The sequence below is a fragment of the Akebia trifoliata genome, chromosome 12, assembly GCF_017979445.1.
Source record: "Akebia trifoliata isolate Shusen 1 chromosome 12, ASM1797944v1, whole genome shotgun sequence".
Lineage (NCBI taxonomy): Eukaryota > Viridiplantae > Streptophyta > Magnoliopsida > Ranunculales > Lardizabalaceae > Akebia > Akebia trifoliata.
Genome location: NC_141386.1, coordinates 1,928,383 through 1,943,406, shown reverse-complemented (window position 1 = coordinate 1,943,406; position 15,024 = coordinate 1,928,383). Strand labels below are relative to the sequence as shown.

Here is a 15,024-nt window from a genome sequence, read left to right as displayed (position 1 = left end):
TGTTGAAACCTGCTTAGCTACCTTGTACTATATCTTTATTTTTTGGATATTCAAAAACTTGGAGGTTCCTTATTTGCAGCTTTGATTTCTGTTATGGGTGTTTTCGCACAAACTTACATGATTTTTTAACTTCGTATATCACTATGAGTTTTTTTATTTTTAAGTTTGAATATTAGTTTTCTTGATCCAAATGTTTTAACTTGTGCAGTTAAGGAGCATTGCATCCAAACAAGTTGGTCCCAAAGAGCAGGTAATTTTTCTATAGAGGGACTCATATTTTACGGGTGATTGAATTTTTGTTTATTGATTTTGCTTTCTTGCTCCATCAATTAGATGGGTTGCTTTTTAGGTATTATTTAGTTTCTTTGGCGTCCTTTTCCTTTTAAGATATGTGGGTAAAGCAAGTTTGACACTTGTGTGTATGGATGATTTTAGGTTTTCAGGTTTGAATCGATGTGTGTATGGATGATTCTAGGTCTTCAGGTTTTCGGAAACCATTTCACAGGTAAAGCTATCTATTAAACAAGAGATGATTTCACTAAATTTTTGGAGATGAAATGATATTCTGATATCATTCTTTCTTACTTCCTAATTACTATGGAGATATGCACCTGACAGTTCAAGGCTGAGATTGGAACAGTCTTTGGTTCAATGGGCCACGCCTCAGCTCCATGACATTGATGCTTTGGCTAAGATGGTCGATCCAACACTCAAAGGGCTCTACCCTGCTAAATCCCTCTCACGGTTTGCTGATGAGGTAGCCCTGCTATTGAAATCCCAAAATAGAGCTTTACGAGTGCTTAGAACTTGCAATGTATATATGGTAATGTAGGGAAAAATTAATGGCTAGGTTTCTTGTTTTGAGGGGGTGGTGGTGATTCCATTTATGACTTATTGTTACTCTTTTTGTGTATAAATGAATGTGATAGAGAACCTCGATGTTCTCTATTTGGGTTTATTTTGACCATGGGTAGTATGTGCGTAGAAAAACAAATTAAAAATTAATTTTTTTTTAAGTTTAGATGTCGGTTTATGACCACTTTAGATATCGGTTTATAACTGATGCCTAAAGTCTTAGACTTGGGACATCAGTCTTATATACATCGGATTTTAAATCGATGTCTTAAGGTACACTTTTTTTTGTCATGTAAATGCAGATTTGGAACGATTTTTTTAACCATTCCCAATCTTGAGATCTAGAATGGCTTCTAGCTGTTTAAAGTCATTAACGACACCTCGATTAGGGATGGTTAGTCAGCCATTTCATACTGGCTTAGGAACAGTTATAAACTGTTCCTAATTTCCATATTTGTTGTAGTGATTGTATCTTTGATGTGTTTTCTTACCAATCTTCTTAAGGAAAATTTCCCTCGTCTTCGCTTCTGAAGCCCACAATCCAACAAAGTCTGGGAAGCAGTTAATGAATGAATGGATTCTCTGTGGATCTGCTCTTTTAACGGGAAGAGCTGCATCTGTTTATTGTTCATTAGCTCCACTTGTTTCCAAAACAGTTATATAGAACATAGTTCATTATAGACATAAAACTTACTTAGACTTTTCATTCCCTTGGGTGCTTGAATAACATACAAGAGTTTGATCTTTGCAAATTCAACAAACATATCAGCCACACCCATCAAAACAAATTGAAGAACAATGAAAATAATAAGAGGGATGGTTTCATTTTTTTCACTACTTTTAGTTAAGTCTATTGATCTCAGCTACGGCAACAACTATTATAATTACATGCATGACTTGGCCAATTCCCATTCTTTGAAACAAAGCGATTCCTCTTGGATTTTTTGTGTGTATCTTCTTATTGCTGGACCGAATATCGGTCATAGATTACGGTATTCAAATCAGAAAATCATGTATATTCCCCTCCCCCTCTAAAATGTAATTTGTAGATGATAATCATGCTCAGTTTTGTTACTATCCTGATGAAAAATAATAAAATTTATTGAAGCTAAGTTACTCTGGATGGGATTGACTTAAAACCCTTAATCAAAGAAAAACAAAATTTGTGTTAGAGGACACTTTTTTCACACTTTCAAACAACGAATCTATGTGAAAAAATCGTCAGAGCGAAGATAACACAATCACACAAAACACAAGGATTTACGTGCTTCGACAATATGCCTACGTCCACGGAATAAAACAAGAACAATCACTATTTTCTCTCTTCAGTTTTATAGCCTTAGAGATCCCTATTTATATAATCGAGAGTTACCAAAACAAATAAAATTCCCCCAAAACAAAAACCCCCAAAAATAGAAAACCCCTTAAAAAAAATATTACATGATTGCCCTTTTCATACTTCTTAAAAAATTCGGAACGGGGACTTCACCCCGCACCCCTAGGAAGGGGTGTTGCCCCTTCACCCCCACCTACTAACCGGACAGTGGGGGACCCCCACAACTTTGAGTAGCGCAATAGAATACAAGATATTTACACAACATCTACATGTACGGGATGTGAGTAGTACACATTATGGTTTTTTATATGCTTGACTAGATCATACTGCAATACATCTTAAATGTTTCTTACCATCCAATATTTACAGAGTCAAAATAAGATCTTCTAGTCAAGCTCAAGCCATGATTTTCTATATATATATATTTCATTTTTTTTATATCATATTAAAAAGCAAAGAGATAACTTGCTTATTAACAAATGTTACCAACTACAACATCTTATGAAAATTTTCAAATAAACCTTGCCAACAATGTTAAATTGAACAAAAACTTGCTCTTTTTATTACATTTCTTCATCAGCCATTTCATTGGAGTCCATGTATTCTCTTAGACCTTTTGCCTCGACTACGTCGTTTCCTTTCAAAAGTTCTTGTGAACCATCCATTTTCCTTCCAGCAAGTAATATATCCGATTGAAACACCAATTACCATCCCACATCCATATCCTATCATCATAAATTTCCAATCAAAGTCACTTGTGGACATTGAAACCTCATGTGTTTGGAATGTTGTTGGTGGAGAAATCGCATTTATGTCTTTGCGTTGCCTTGATAATAGAAACCCATATAATCTTGGGTTATCTTCATACGAAGTATTTGAAAATGTGTTAATTTGATTACCATGTGGTATGCTTCCCTCAAGTTGATTATGCTCCAAATTCATTACTGCAAGGAATGTAAGGCGAATTAGTTGCTGAGGAATCTCTCCAGAGAGCTTGTTTTGTGAGAGATCCAATGATTCCAGTTTTGCTAAATTCCCTACCAACGATGGGATATGACCAATGAGACCATTGCAAGATAAATTCAACAGAATAAGAGATCTGAGATCCCCTATTGTTTCTGGAATTCCACCTTGGAATTGATTGTTAGAGAGATCGATTGACACAAAGATGGTCAAGATGGTGCGTGTTAGTACCATAAAACGTCCTTTGATCACAAGTTCCACCGAGATTGCATAGTAAGTTCTTTTATAATTTACCAGAGAGTACTTATTGACCGTCGTCGTCGTCGTCGTCGTCATCGTCATCATCGCCTTCCAGCGTTGGAAGTATTTTGTAGGCAAAGATCCCATAAATCCATTGGAGGAAAGATCTATAACATGCAACATTTGAAAACCATGATTGGTTTGAGGATGTTCAATGGTACCATATGAAAGCGCCCTCGATCCACGGGGTACGCGGATTAGCTTTTGACCCTTGAGGTTTGGGAGTCGCCACTTAGTGATTATGGTCTAGGAACCAAACTGACTCTAAAACGGATAAAAAAAAACTAATCTACTATAGAAAAACTGAATCCAGGGATCACATTACGGAGTTGGAAGGTGTTAGGCACCAACCCCGCCCGACCAATGCCGGTCTCTACTTATCCCAAATATGACTACATTGCTAATGACAAAACCTAGATAAAAAATAACGAAAATTTTACTTTCGATACGCAAAGGTTATTTTACCTTCGATACGCAAAGGTTATATTCCCTCAGATCTGATGAAACTACTCCTTGTACCGTATTCCTTGCTTCGTTCTGTCTTCGGATCTGATTTCTGATTTCCGAGGCAAGGTATCTCCTTTTTGGATCTGGATTCTTCGAACTTTTTTATGGATTTTGGGGTGTTTTTGAAAGGCTTCTAGGTGTTTTTCAGGCTAAAATCGAAGTATGGGTGTTAGGTAAGGAGTTGGGGCTTCAAAATTAGGGTTTTGGGAAGGTTGTGGAGGTTTCTTCACCTACTTTTTCTAGGATTTTTTCTTTGATCCGAAAATAGGGTGTGGAGGTTCCTATTTATACAAAATTTTAGAAGCATTAGGGTTTGATTAGGGTTTCTTTTAGAGTTTTAATTAGGGTTTTGACTTTGGTCTTATGAGATTGACTTAGTCTTTAGGGTTCTAATTTAGGGTTTTGACTTTAATCTTATGAGATTGACTTGATTAGTTTAGAATAGGGTTTTGATTTAGGGTTTTGACTATAGTTTTATGAGCTTGACTTGATTAGGGTTTTGACTTCAGTCTTACTTGATTGACTTTAAGGTTGAGTTTAGTCTTATTTGATTGACTTTGATTTTTGGAGAACCCCCTTTTATTATATCTTTAATTCTTTGAGCTCCTAGATGGAGGGGTCCTTGAATAAATATCCTGGCAACTATCAACAATTTTGTCTAAAAGCCTGATTGATCGATTTTTTGGTTCAAAATTTTAAATTAATTTTATTAATATTTCACTTTACATTATTTAATGGTTTATTTATTAATTTCAAAAATTTTAATTATTAAAATTGTAAAATTACCGTTTTGCTATCGGAGATGATTTTTTACGTTTTAAGTCGTTTTTCAATGTTCCAAGATGTTTTGGAATCAGTTTTTCGTAAGGAATTCGATGGGAATGTTGGTTTTTGTCATTTATGAAGTTTTTTTGTATGAAATGGTCGTGAAGTTTATGAGAGGCATTTTCGTAATTTTGTCGAATCCTGTGAAAATTGGCGAAGTGATTTATTTGATTTCGATTTGCTATTTTATGTGTTTGAATGAGTTTTCCTAATCGTAACATAGGCTCTAGGGTTGTTTTGATGTTAGGGGTATTTTGGTAATTTAGTCATTTTTTGTGATTTTTATCGTGAAACTTCTTTTTGGTCTGCAAGATGATTTCTATGTTTCTAGGGTCGTATTTTCCTAGCGTAGCGTGATTTCTAAAGTTTTGTCAGTTCGAGATACCTCATACGAATTTCTAAAACATGTCTAGTAACAAAATAAAGCATTGGAATAAACATCCATCATTGGGAAGCGTTACGATCGGGTTGACGAGTTGATTAATCAGGCGAGTGCAAGAATGGGGTGTCTACAGATGCCCCTATTTGGCAGAGGGTTGAAGCAAACTAGATAGCAAATCTATCTTGGTAGATAATGCGATATCCGAATGCCAAAGCTAGTGATAGTTCATTTTGCAGCTTGATTTAGCAATTCGTCGGGGTGTTCGGATCCTTGAGGGTAAAACTCTCCCCAAACTAGAAAAATGTCAGGTCCTTGAGCGCGAGCTCTCACTGGCAGTGTCAGATCCTTGAATTTTAGAAAATTCTTCTTGATTGATGTAACAACTGTGCAAGTGTGTGGACTGAAAATTTGAGATAGATTTTAAAGAGTTTGAGTTGGAAATAAGTAAAATCTGAGCATGAAGTGAATATAAATTGAGCATAAACTGAACATAATTCCAAGAAAACCCTTGGCGGCATCTGAGCATAATTCCGAGAAAATCCTCGGCGGCATCTGAGCATAGTTCCGAGAAAACCCTCGGTGGTAACTGAACATAATTCCAAGAAAACCCTTGGGTCAAGCCCAAAATAAATTATTATTATTTTTGTTTTTTGGATCTCAATTTTTCCACGAAATCTAGAGGGTTGTGGTGTTGGATTGCCAATTTGGGAATCCATTTGAGCTCAACGTCTGAAATCTTACTAAGGAAAGTGTTTCTTGTGTAAGATTGTGAAAAGGAAACTGTATGGTTGTGTGTAATGCTCATGGGACCCGAATGGAGGTAAGGGCTGTTATTCGACTTCTCACCATGTAGATCACCCTCATAAGAGAAATAAGTTCTTTTTGTGCTTCTAACCAAATCAGATGTGGAATTAAAGTTAGCGAAATTTGCAATCATCTTCCTATAAGGCTAGAAATGTTGGATTCACTGATATTTTGGTGAGGATGATCATCATGGTCAGGAGATTATCCTTGCAAAAAATCAACGCTCGACTTGATCTCCATGTAGGCCCCATGAACTTGTCACTTTATTGTGTTTTGATTTTCAACAATGAATGTTTATTTTTCTCATAATTTTCAGATGCCTAATACCTCCCTGAAAACAAGAAAAGTTATCGTCGAGCTCTGCAACATTGTTGCCACTCGTGGTGCCCGTTTGTCTGCAGTGGGCATCATGGGTATCCTGAGGAAATTGGGAAGGGACACAATCAAAGAAGGGGAGAAGCAGAGGAGTGTGCAAGCTATGGATGGAGGTCTCTTTGAACATTACAAAGAATTCAGCAAATGTTTGGAGAGCACTCTGAACGAATTGTTGGGTGAGGAGGTCTCAAAAAGCATTGTCATTGAGCATGCCAATGATGGCTCGAGCATCATTCTATAAAGGTTTACTTTTCCCCCCAAATTTTTGTTTCTTCTTCTCCTTCAAATCTTTATAGTTTCGGGATAATGCCAGCAAATTGTTAAAGTTATGGCGTTGTAGAATTGAGGTAAATGAGAGGCAGACTAAACTGTATAATTGCAGGACCCGGAAGTGGCCAAGATGCTCGCACTTCAGTCTGTGTTCTTCCCCATTTATCCTATTTATCTTTTCCCTGCTATATACCTTTTTAATGTTAGGGGTTTATTATGGATTGAGTGTCGTTTTACTGTCTCACAACTTGGAAATAAAATTTAAAATTGGGAATTAAGCTGCTCTTTCGGCAGCTACATTGCACCTCCTTACCTGAAAATCTACCACATTGGTACTATTTTCTTTTAATTTGATCAAATAATCTGTCTCTAGGCCTTAAAATTTTGATTTACCAAAAATGAAAAGAGGGATGGATTCTGGAATTAAAAATGCTAATGTGACTTGAAATAACACATACTCAAGGACGATGCTCATAAAAATCATAGGTGTGTATAAAATAAAAGTCAGAGCTGCTTTATTGCAAGATGCGAGTGTTATGTACTCTAGGAAGATTTATGGTTCTCTGGACTGTAGCAAAGCTCGTCTGGAGAATGTTATCTATATATATATAAAAGATGGAAAAGTAAAAGAAAAATAAAAAGCTTTCTACCAAGCAAACAATCTTTGAATAGAATATAATGTACCAAGTCCCAATTCTTTTGATCATAAATTTGTAAATCTATCAATCCCTTCTCTCGCTCTTCTCTTTTTTTCTTTTGATTCCCTATTGGCAATACCTCCTTCACGGAAGGAAGGCCTAGTGGAAGGTAATGTGCCAGTACAAATGAGCCCCAACTTGAAAACTACACACATTTCATCCAAGTAACAATGCTCCATAGGATTGCCCTCTTGAAAGTGATGCCAAGCCCACTTGGCAAGGCATGTATGTTCATCTCCATTGTTGGCCTCCTTAGCAGTTGCCAATTACAAGAGTACCACCCCGAAGCTATAAACATCGATCTTCTCGTTAACCTTAGTTGTGTGAGATTACTCTGAAACCCACCATACAAACATGACTTACAACACTTCCAAATAAATTTGAAAAAAAATAGTGAAAAAGTATTAGAAACTATCCACACCATGGTTTTAAATCTCGTCCGAGACTGAGATGACTCGCTTGAGTTAGCTCGATATCGTCCATGAACGATATAGATAGACATGGTGTCTCACATAGATACATAATCTGGCAAGATAAACGCGTTGACTTGAATGATATTAAGAAAATATCTGCTCAATCAATTAAACTTGTCTGAACCAATGGGGATTTTGTATATTTTAATGAAAATAACTACATTTTTTTAAGTGTTTCCTTTCCAAAATAATAATATATTGTATCTTTGATTTGTTTTCTTACCAATCTTCTTTAGGAAAATTTCTCTCGTCTTCTGCTTCTGAAGCCTACGATCCAACAAGCTCTAGGAAGCAGTTAATGAATGAATGGGTTCTCTGTGGATCTGCTCTTTCAACGTGAAGAGCTGCACCTGTTTATTGTTCATTAGCTCCACTTGTTTCTACAAACAGTTATATAGAAAATAGTTCATTATAGACATAAAACTTAGACTTTCATTCCCTCGGGTGCTTGAATAATTTGATCTTTGCAAATTCAACCAACGTATCAGCCACACCCATCAAAACAAATTGAAGAACTATGAAAATAGTAAGAGGGATGGTTTCATTTTTTTCACTACTTTTAGTTAAGTCTATTCATCTCAGGTACGACAACAGGTGTTATAATTACATGCATGACTTGGCCAATTCCCATTCTTTGTAACAAAGTGATTCCTCCTGGACTTTGTGTGTATCTTCTTATTACTGGAACGAAGTATCGGTCATAGATTACGAGGCCAATTAACATAGAGAGCATCACAAATGCAGTGAGACCTGCGGGTGGAATCGAAAAATGGTGACCCATGCTTCTCTCTAGGGTGGTACCTTGTTTGACAAAGAGTGTGTGCACTTGGTGTAAGAGATGTAGAGAATATGATGCATGAGATACATTATATCATTATCAATATATCTTATCATAAAAGGAAGGTAGTGATGGAAAATAATATATGTAACAATATTAATTAGGATATTATACGTTAGGAAGTATCAATAAATTATAATATTTCCATATCTTGATTGATGTAATCTTTATAAATACCCTATTAGAGTTCCTGTATTATTTATCCAAGAATTATCAATAAATAAATTTTCTTCTTGGTATCAGAGCGCTAGATTCGTACAGGTCGTGGGTTTGAATCTTTCCACCTTTATGGGGGTGGGAGAGTGTTGAGTGTATATTTTTCTCCACTCTCAGGTGTGTCATACCCAATTAAGCCCCATGAAACTAATGTCCTGATAGGGAGCTTTATTTGCATATAGTTTGCTCTACAACCTTAGTTGTTTCAAAATATGAGACAGAGGGAGTATCTTCAGCTTTGGGGCAGAGAATAACAAATTTGCAACTTGGATTTCTATATAAGTGTGCCCAGAAAGCCTAAGCAAATGCTTACCAGCTAGATTAGGTACTTGCTTAACTTGATAGTGATATTTAGAAAGATTTTTTGTTTTAAGAGACACACTTCAATCACCCATCCAAGTTTTTAGAGATTAAAATCTGCGGCCAATTACAAAAACAACTTGATTAATTATGGTATTCAAATCAGACAAACACGTATATTCCCCTCCCCCTCTAAATTGTAATTTGTAGATGATAATCATGCCCAGTTTTGTAACGATCTTGATGTAAAATAATAAGATTTATTGAAACTAAGTTGCTCTGGATGGGATTGACTTAAAACCCTTAATCAAAGAAACAACAAAACTTGAGTTAGAAAACACTCTTTTAACACTTTCAAATAACGAGTTTATGTGAAAAAATTGTAAGAACAAAGATAACACAATTGCACAAAACACAAGGATTTACGTGGTTCAGCAATATGCCTACGTCCACGGAACAAAATAAGAACAATCACTATTTTCTTTCTTAAGTTTTACAGTCTTAGAGATCCCAATGTATATAATCGAGAGTTATCAAAACACATAAAACTCCCCAAAACAGAAATCCCCAAAAATAGAAAACCCCTTAAAAAATTATTAAATGATTGCCCTTTTCATACTCCTTAAAAAATTTGGAATGGGGGCTCCACCTCATACCCTTGGGAAGGGGTGCTACTCAAAGTTGCACAACAGAATACAAGACATTTACACAACATCTACATGTACAGGATGTGAGTAGTACACGCTATGGTTTTTGATATGCTTGACCAGATTATACTACAATACATCTTAAATGTTTCTTACCATCCAATACTTATAGAGTCAAAGTTCATAATAAGAGCTTCTAGTCAATCTCATGCCATGATTTTCTATATATATATATATATATGGGTTAGGGTCAAGGGACATATGAAAGTCCAATCTGAAACTTCTAACCCATTAAAAGTGATTTAGAATGTGGACCATCGACTTTTTGCCAACTTTTTTCAATAATTTGTAAATCACTTTCGATGGATTTAGAAGTTTCTGATTGATCTGATTTTTTGTGAGGATGATCTTCTCATCATAGTGACCATCCTCGCAAAAAATCAGCTCAATCCAAAACCTCTAACCCATATTTTGAAAAAACATTTGTTTTTTCAAAATATGGGTTAGAGGCTTTGGATTGACTGATTTTTTGCGAGGATGGTCACTATGATGAGAAGATCATCCTCACAAAAAATCAGATCAATCAGAAACTTCTAAATCCATCGAAAGTGATTTACAAATTATTGAAAAAAGTTGACAAAAAATCAACGGTCCACATTCTAAATCACTTTTAATGGGGTTAAAAGTTTTAGATTGGACTGATTTTTTTTTCCGAATGATCTTCCCATCATAGAGATCATCCTTACAAAAAAATCAGGTCAATCCGAAATTTCTAACCCATATTTTGAAAATTTATTAATGTTACATTGTTTTTACATATATTTTTTCATATGACCCTTGATCCTGACCCTATATATATATATATATATATATTTCATTCTTTTGATATCATATTAAAAGCAAAGAGACAACTTGCTTATTAACAAATGTTACCAACCACATCTTATGAAAATTTTCAAATAAACCTGGCCAATAATGTTAAATTGAACAAAAAGTTGTTCTTTTTATTACATTTCTTCATCTGCCATTTCATTGGAGTCTATGTATTCTCTTCAACCCTTTGCCTCAACTGCGTCATTTCCTTTCAAAAGTTCTTGTGAACCATCCATTTTTCTTCCAATAAGTAATATATCCAATTGAAACACCAATTACCATCCCACATCCATATCCTATCATCATAAATTTCCAATCAAAATCACTTGTGGACATTGAAACCTCATGTGTTTGGAATGTTGTTGGTGGAGAAATTGCATTTATGTCTTTGCATTGCCTTGATAATGGAAACCCACATAATCTTGGGTTATCTTCATACGAAGTATTTGAAAATGTGTTAAATTGATTACCATGTGGTATGCTTCCCATAAGTTGATTATGCTCGAGATTCATTACCGCAAAGAATGTAAGGCGAATTAGTTGCTGAGAAATCTCTCCAAAGAACTTGTTTTGAGAGAGATCCAATGATTCTAGTTTTGCTAAATTCCCTACCGAGGATGGGATATGACCAATGAGACCATTGCAAGATAAATTCAACAGAATAAGAGATCTGAGATCCCCTATTGTTTCTGGAATTCCACCTTGGAATTGATTGTTAGAGAGATCGATTGACACGAAGATGGTCAAGATGGTGTTAGTACCATATAACGCCCTTTGATCACAAGTTCCACCGAGATTTCATAGTAATTTCTCGTATAATTTACCAAAGAGTACTCATCGACCGTCGTCGTCATCATCATCGCCTTCCAGCTTTGGAAGTATTTTGTAGGCAAAGATCCCATAAATCCATTGGAGGAAAGATCTATAACATGCAACATTTGAAAACCATGATTGGTTTGAGGACGTTCAAAGGGATTATAAAACTTGTTGGATCTCAATACAAGGACTTGCAACGAAGGCAGTGTCTCCATCCAGAATTGAAATATATCACATAACTTCTTGTTTCCAAGGTCAAGAACTTTTAGGTGTTTGCAATTAACTAAACATCTTGGCACAAGTCCTTCCAATTGATTTTGAGAACCTTGAAGGATTTCAAGATTATTTAAATTGCAAATAGATTCAGGAATTTCTCCCATTAAATCATTATCACTGAGTTTCAAGAACGATAACCCTTTGCAGTCACCAAGTTCCTTTGGTATTTGCCCACTTAGATTGTTTGTGGACAAATCCAAATATTTTAAATTTGATAGCATTCCAATCTCAATTGGGATGTGCCCTGATAATCTATTATTAGACAAGAACAAGTTCCGGAGATGATGGGGAAACCCAATTTCAGGAGGAAATATTCCAGTGAAGTTATTGTTATTGAGTCGCAAAGACACGAGTTGGGTCCAATTGGATAGAAAATGTGGAAGGATCTCACTAGTGAGAGAGTTATTGGAAAGATCGATATTGACCAAATTCAAACATTCGATCGTTCTAGGAATCTTGCCAGACAATCTGTTGTTAAAAAGAAACAAATTTGTTAAATTTTTCAACAGAAACAGATTGCTAGGGATTTTCCCGCTCAAATTGTTCGAAGCAAGATCCAAATGTTTCAGATCTGCCAAATCACCGATCGTTTCCGGAATTTCTCCAAACAAATTCGATTCCCCCATCCACAAAAACTTCAATTTCTTTAATTTACCGAAATCGTACGGAATCCTCGACGGAACAAAATTATTATCAGCTAATACAAGTTCTTCGAGGTTCGAGATATTAAAGATTTCTGGCGGGAACGAACTGTTAAACTCATTCTGAATAAGATAGAGCTTCTGCAACGCCGGAAGTCGTCCAATCGAGGAAGGAATATCGCCGGAGAAATTGTTAGCACCAAGATTGAGTTCACCGAGAGTCGAAATCCGGTCGATATCGTCAGGAATCCGGCCAACGAAGTAATTCTGAGAGAGATCTAGGGTTTCGAGTTTCGAACAGTTGTAGAGAACAGTAGGAAATTCTCCAGGAATAGAGTTGAGAGTGAGACTCGAGTTGATTATTTGTTTAGGTGAATATTTATTGAGTTGCAAAGACTCGAGCAGGTGCAACGCCTGCACATCACAGCACCAAGTGAGGATACACGCTGCGCGGGTGGCCTTGAGGAACTGTTGTTCATAATGGGTATCAAATACACAACTTACGGACTCATACCACTTAGGGTATGTTTGATTGCACATGGAAAATAGGGTTGAAAATCAATTTTCATGGAAAATGATATTTTTCAAGTATTTGATTGCACATGGAAATGGAATTCATTTTCCACCCCATTCAAAAAGTCTACTAAATCATGGATTTCATTTTCCCACCCATATGGGTGGGAAAATGAAATTCACCTATATTTTTCATCATCAATTCTTCTCTACCACCACCACCATCACCATTACTCTAACCTCGTCGTCATCGTCATCGCCGTCGCCATCGGTTCCGTCTCCGATCACCTTCTATCTTTCTTCTTATTTTTCTTCTTCTCATTCTTCTCCATCCCTCACTTCATCCGCCACCACTACCACCATGTTCTCCCCCCATCTTCCTCACTTACCTCCGTCGCCACCGTCACCGTCGCCCTCGTGGTCGCCACCGTCGTCGTCGTCGCCGTCGTGACCGCCACCGTCGCCGCCACCTTCGTCGCCACATCCTCCCCCCTCCCTCTTCCTCGTCATCTTCTTCTTCCTCTCCCCCTCCTATCATCTTCTTCCTCCTTCTCCTCTTTTTTCTTTTTTCTTATATTTTTCCATGATTTTATCCATGTGAAATCAAACAATGGAATTTGATTTTCCAACTCTACCTATTTTCCACAACTAATTTTCCATGGATTTCAAATTCCATGGAAAGTGACTTTCCATGCAATCAAACATACCTTAATTAGTGGATTCGAAATTTCCATTGAGCCAATCCCTCGGGATTCTTATTTGGGTTAGTCAAATGATCAAATCTTATCAATTATTTGATTTACTCTTGCTGGACCAGGCCACGAATTCATAAAAAACAAATTTAAACTAGTTCAATGAGAAAAAAAAAAAAATTAAAGAAATATAGAGAAAAAAAAAAGACCCTAGAGGTATAAATAGAGTTAAGTTTGTTAATTTATTTCTGGATTAATTCTAACTAAAAATATGTTATAAATATAATTTTGGTATCGAAGTAAATTTTTTAACAGGTATTGTAGATACAAAAACTTGCACTATCTCGAGAATCTCACTAGATGATTGATCTCTTTCTCCTGAGCTTCTAGGTGTGCTTGCAACAACATGTCTTCAACGCCCAAGTCAGAACTTGAATACAAAAAACAATTTAGGCTTTCAGAAGAAATAATTATGTATCTTTTTGTATTCATTCCCCTTGTATTTATATACGTCTCAACCTTAGGATCCTTGGTTTCCTTCTTTTCTGTTTTAGTAGCTGCCCCTATTAGGAATGTATTTGCCCCTTCTTTTGTCTCTATTCATCCCTCCTAGTTAGTGATCATCCTTCATCCTCGCAATTCCCTTCCATTTTTGAGGTCGAATCCTTGATTTTCCAGGGATTCGAATGATTGAATCACGCTCCGTCATTTCAACCTCCAAAGTTACTTTCATTCTCCAATGTTGCTACTTTCATGCATCTAAATCTCTCTATTGAATTCCCCTTCTATCGACTTTCCGTGGTCTTTATAGGTTGAATCCTTGTCGGGCTTCTAATCATCAGGAGCTTGGTGCATCTTTTTGGAGATCTCAATGTGTCACATGTCACTATGTGATGACCTATGAAAAATGTCCTCTACTTGTATCACATCAATGCTTAGACATGAATTTTTTGCATATTTGGACTAAAATTACTATGAATCTCAAGGTGGAAATGTGAATTTTTTTCCAATCATCTCAGTCTACACCTTGAATTCGATTTAGAATGAGAGGTTTCAAACAACTAACCCATACCCGAATCCGAACCCAATGAACAGACAAACCAGGTAGGTGGGTAGTAATACAATTTCCCTAGATTCTTTTTCAGCTATTAGCATTTGTCTTAAAAGCTGGGAAGCTTCATTTCACTTCGTCTTAGTTTAGTCTTGCCTACAAATATAATATGTTGACACGTGTAAAATTAATGGATTTATTAATGTGTTCAAATGTTGGACTAGAACAACTTTATTCTCTTGCCCACAACTCAATTGTAGAATTTTACGTCACGTTGGATTTGAATTTTAAAAGCATTTGTCCTATAAAAATCAGAATAAGAAAATTGCTAAAATAAAACATGATGTAGAACAAGTTATAATATTTCATAATA

At 36.0% G+C, this 15,024-nt stretch overlaps 1 protein-coding gene and 1 long non-coding RNA gene across 2 annotated transcripts; both read right to left on the bottom strand.

Moving 5' to 3' along the window:
* Positions 1-2,776: 2,776 nt before the first annotated feature.
* LOC147388541 (uncharacterized) lies at positions 2,777-12,935 on the bottom strand. Its single transcript, XM_086418300.1, is given in 4 exon segments — positions 2,777-3,561; positions 6,300-6,507; positions 10,867-11,457; positions 11,460-12,935. Coding segments are annotated over 4 exon segments (3,060 nt in total).
* Positions 7,509-8,890, bottom strand: LOC147388542 (uncharacterized). The gene is made up of 4 exons (XR_015171008.1): positions 8,213-8,890; positions 8,012-8,138; positions 7,737-7,840; positions 7,509-7,649 (listed from the first exon to the last, which is right to left on the bottom strand). It is a non-coding gene; the product is annotated as an uncharacterized LOC147388542 (long non-coding RNA).
* Positions 12,936-15,024: the final 2,089 nt, after the last annotated feature.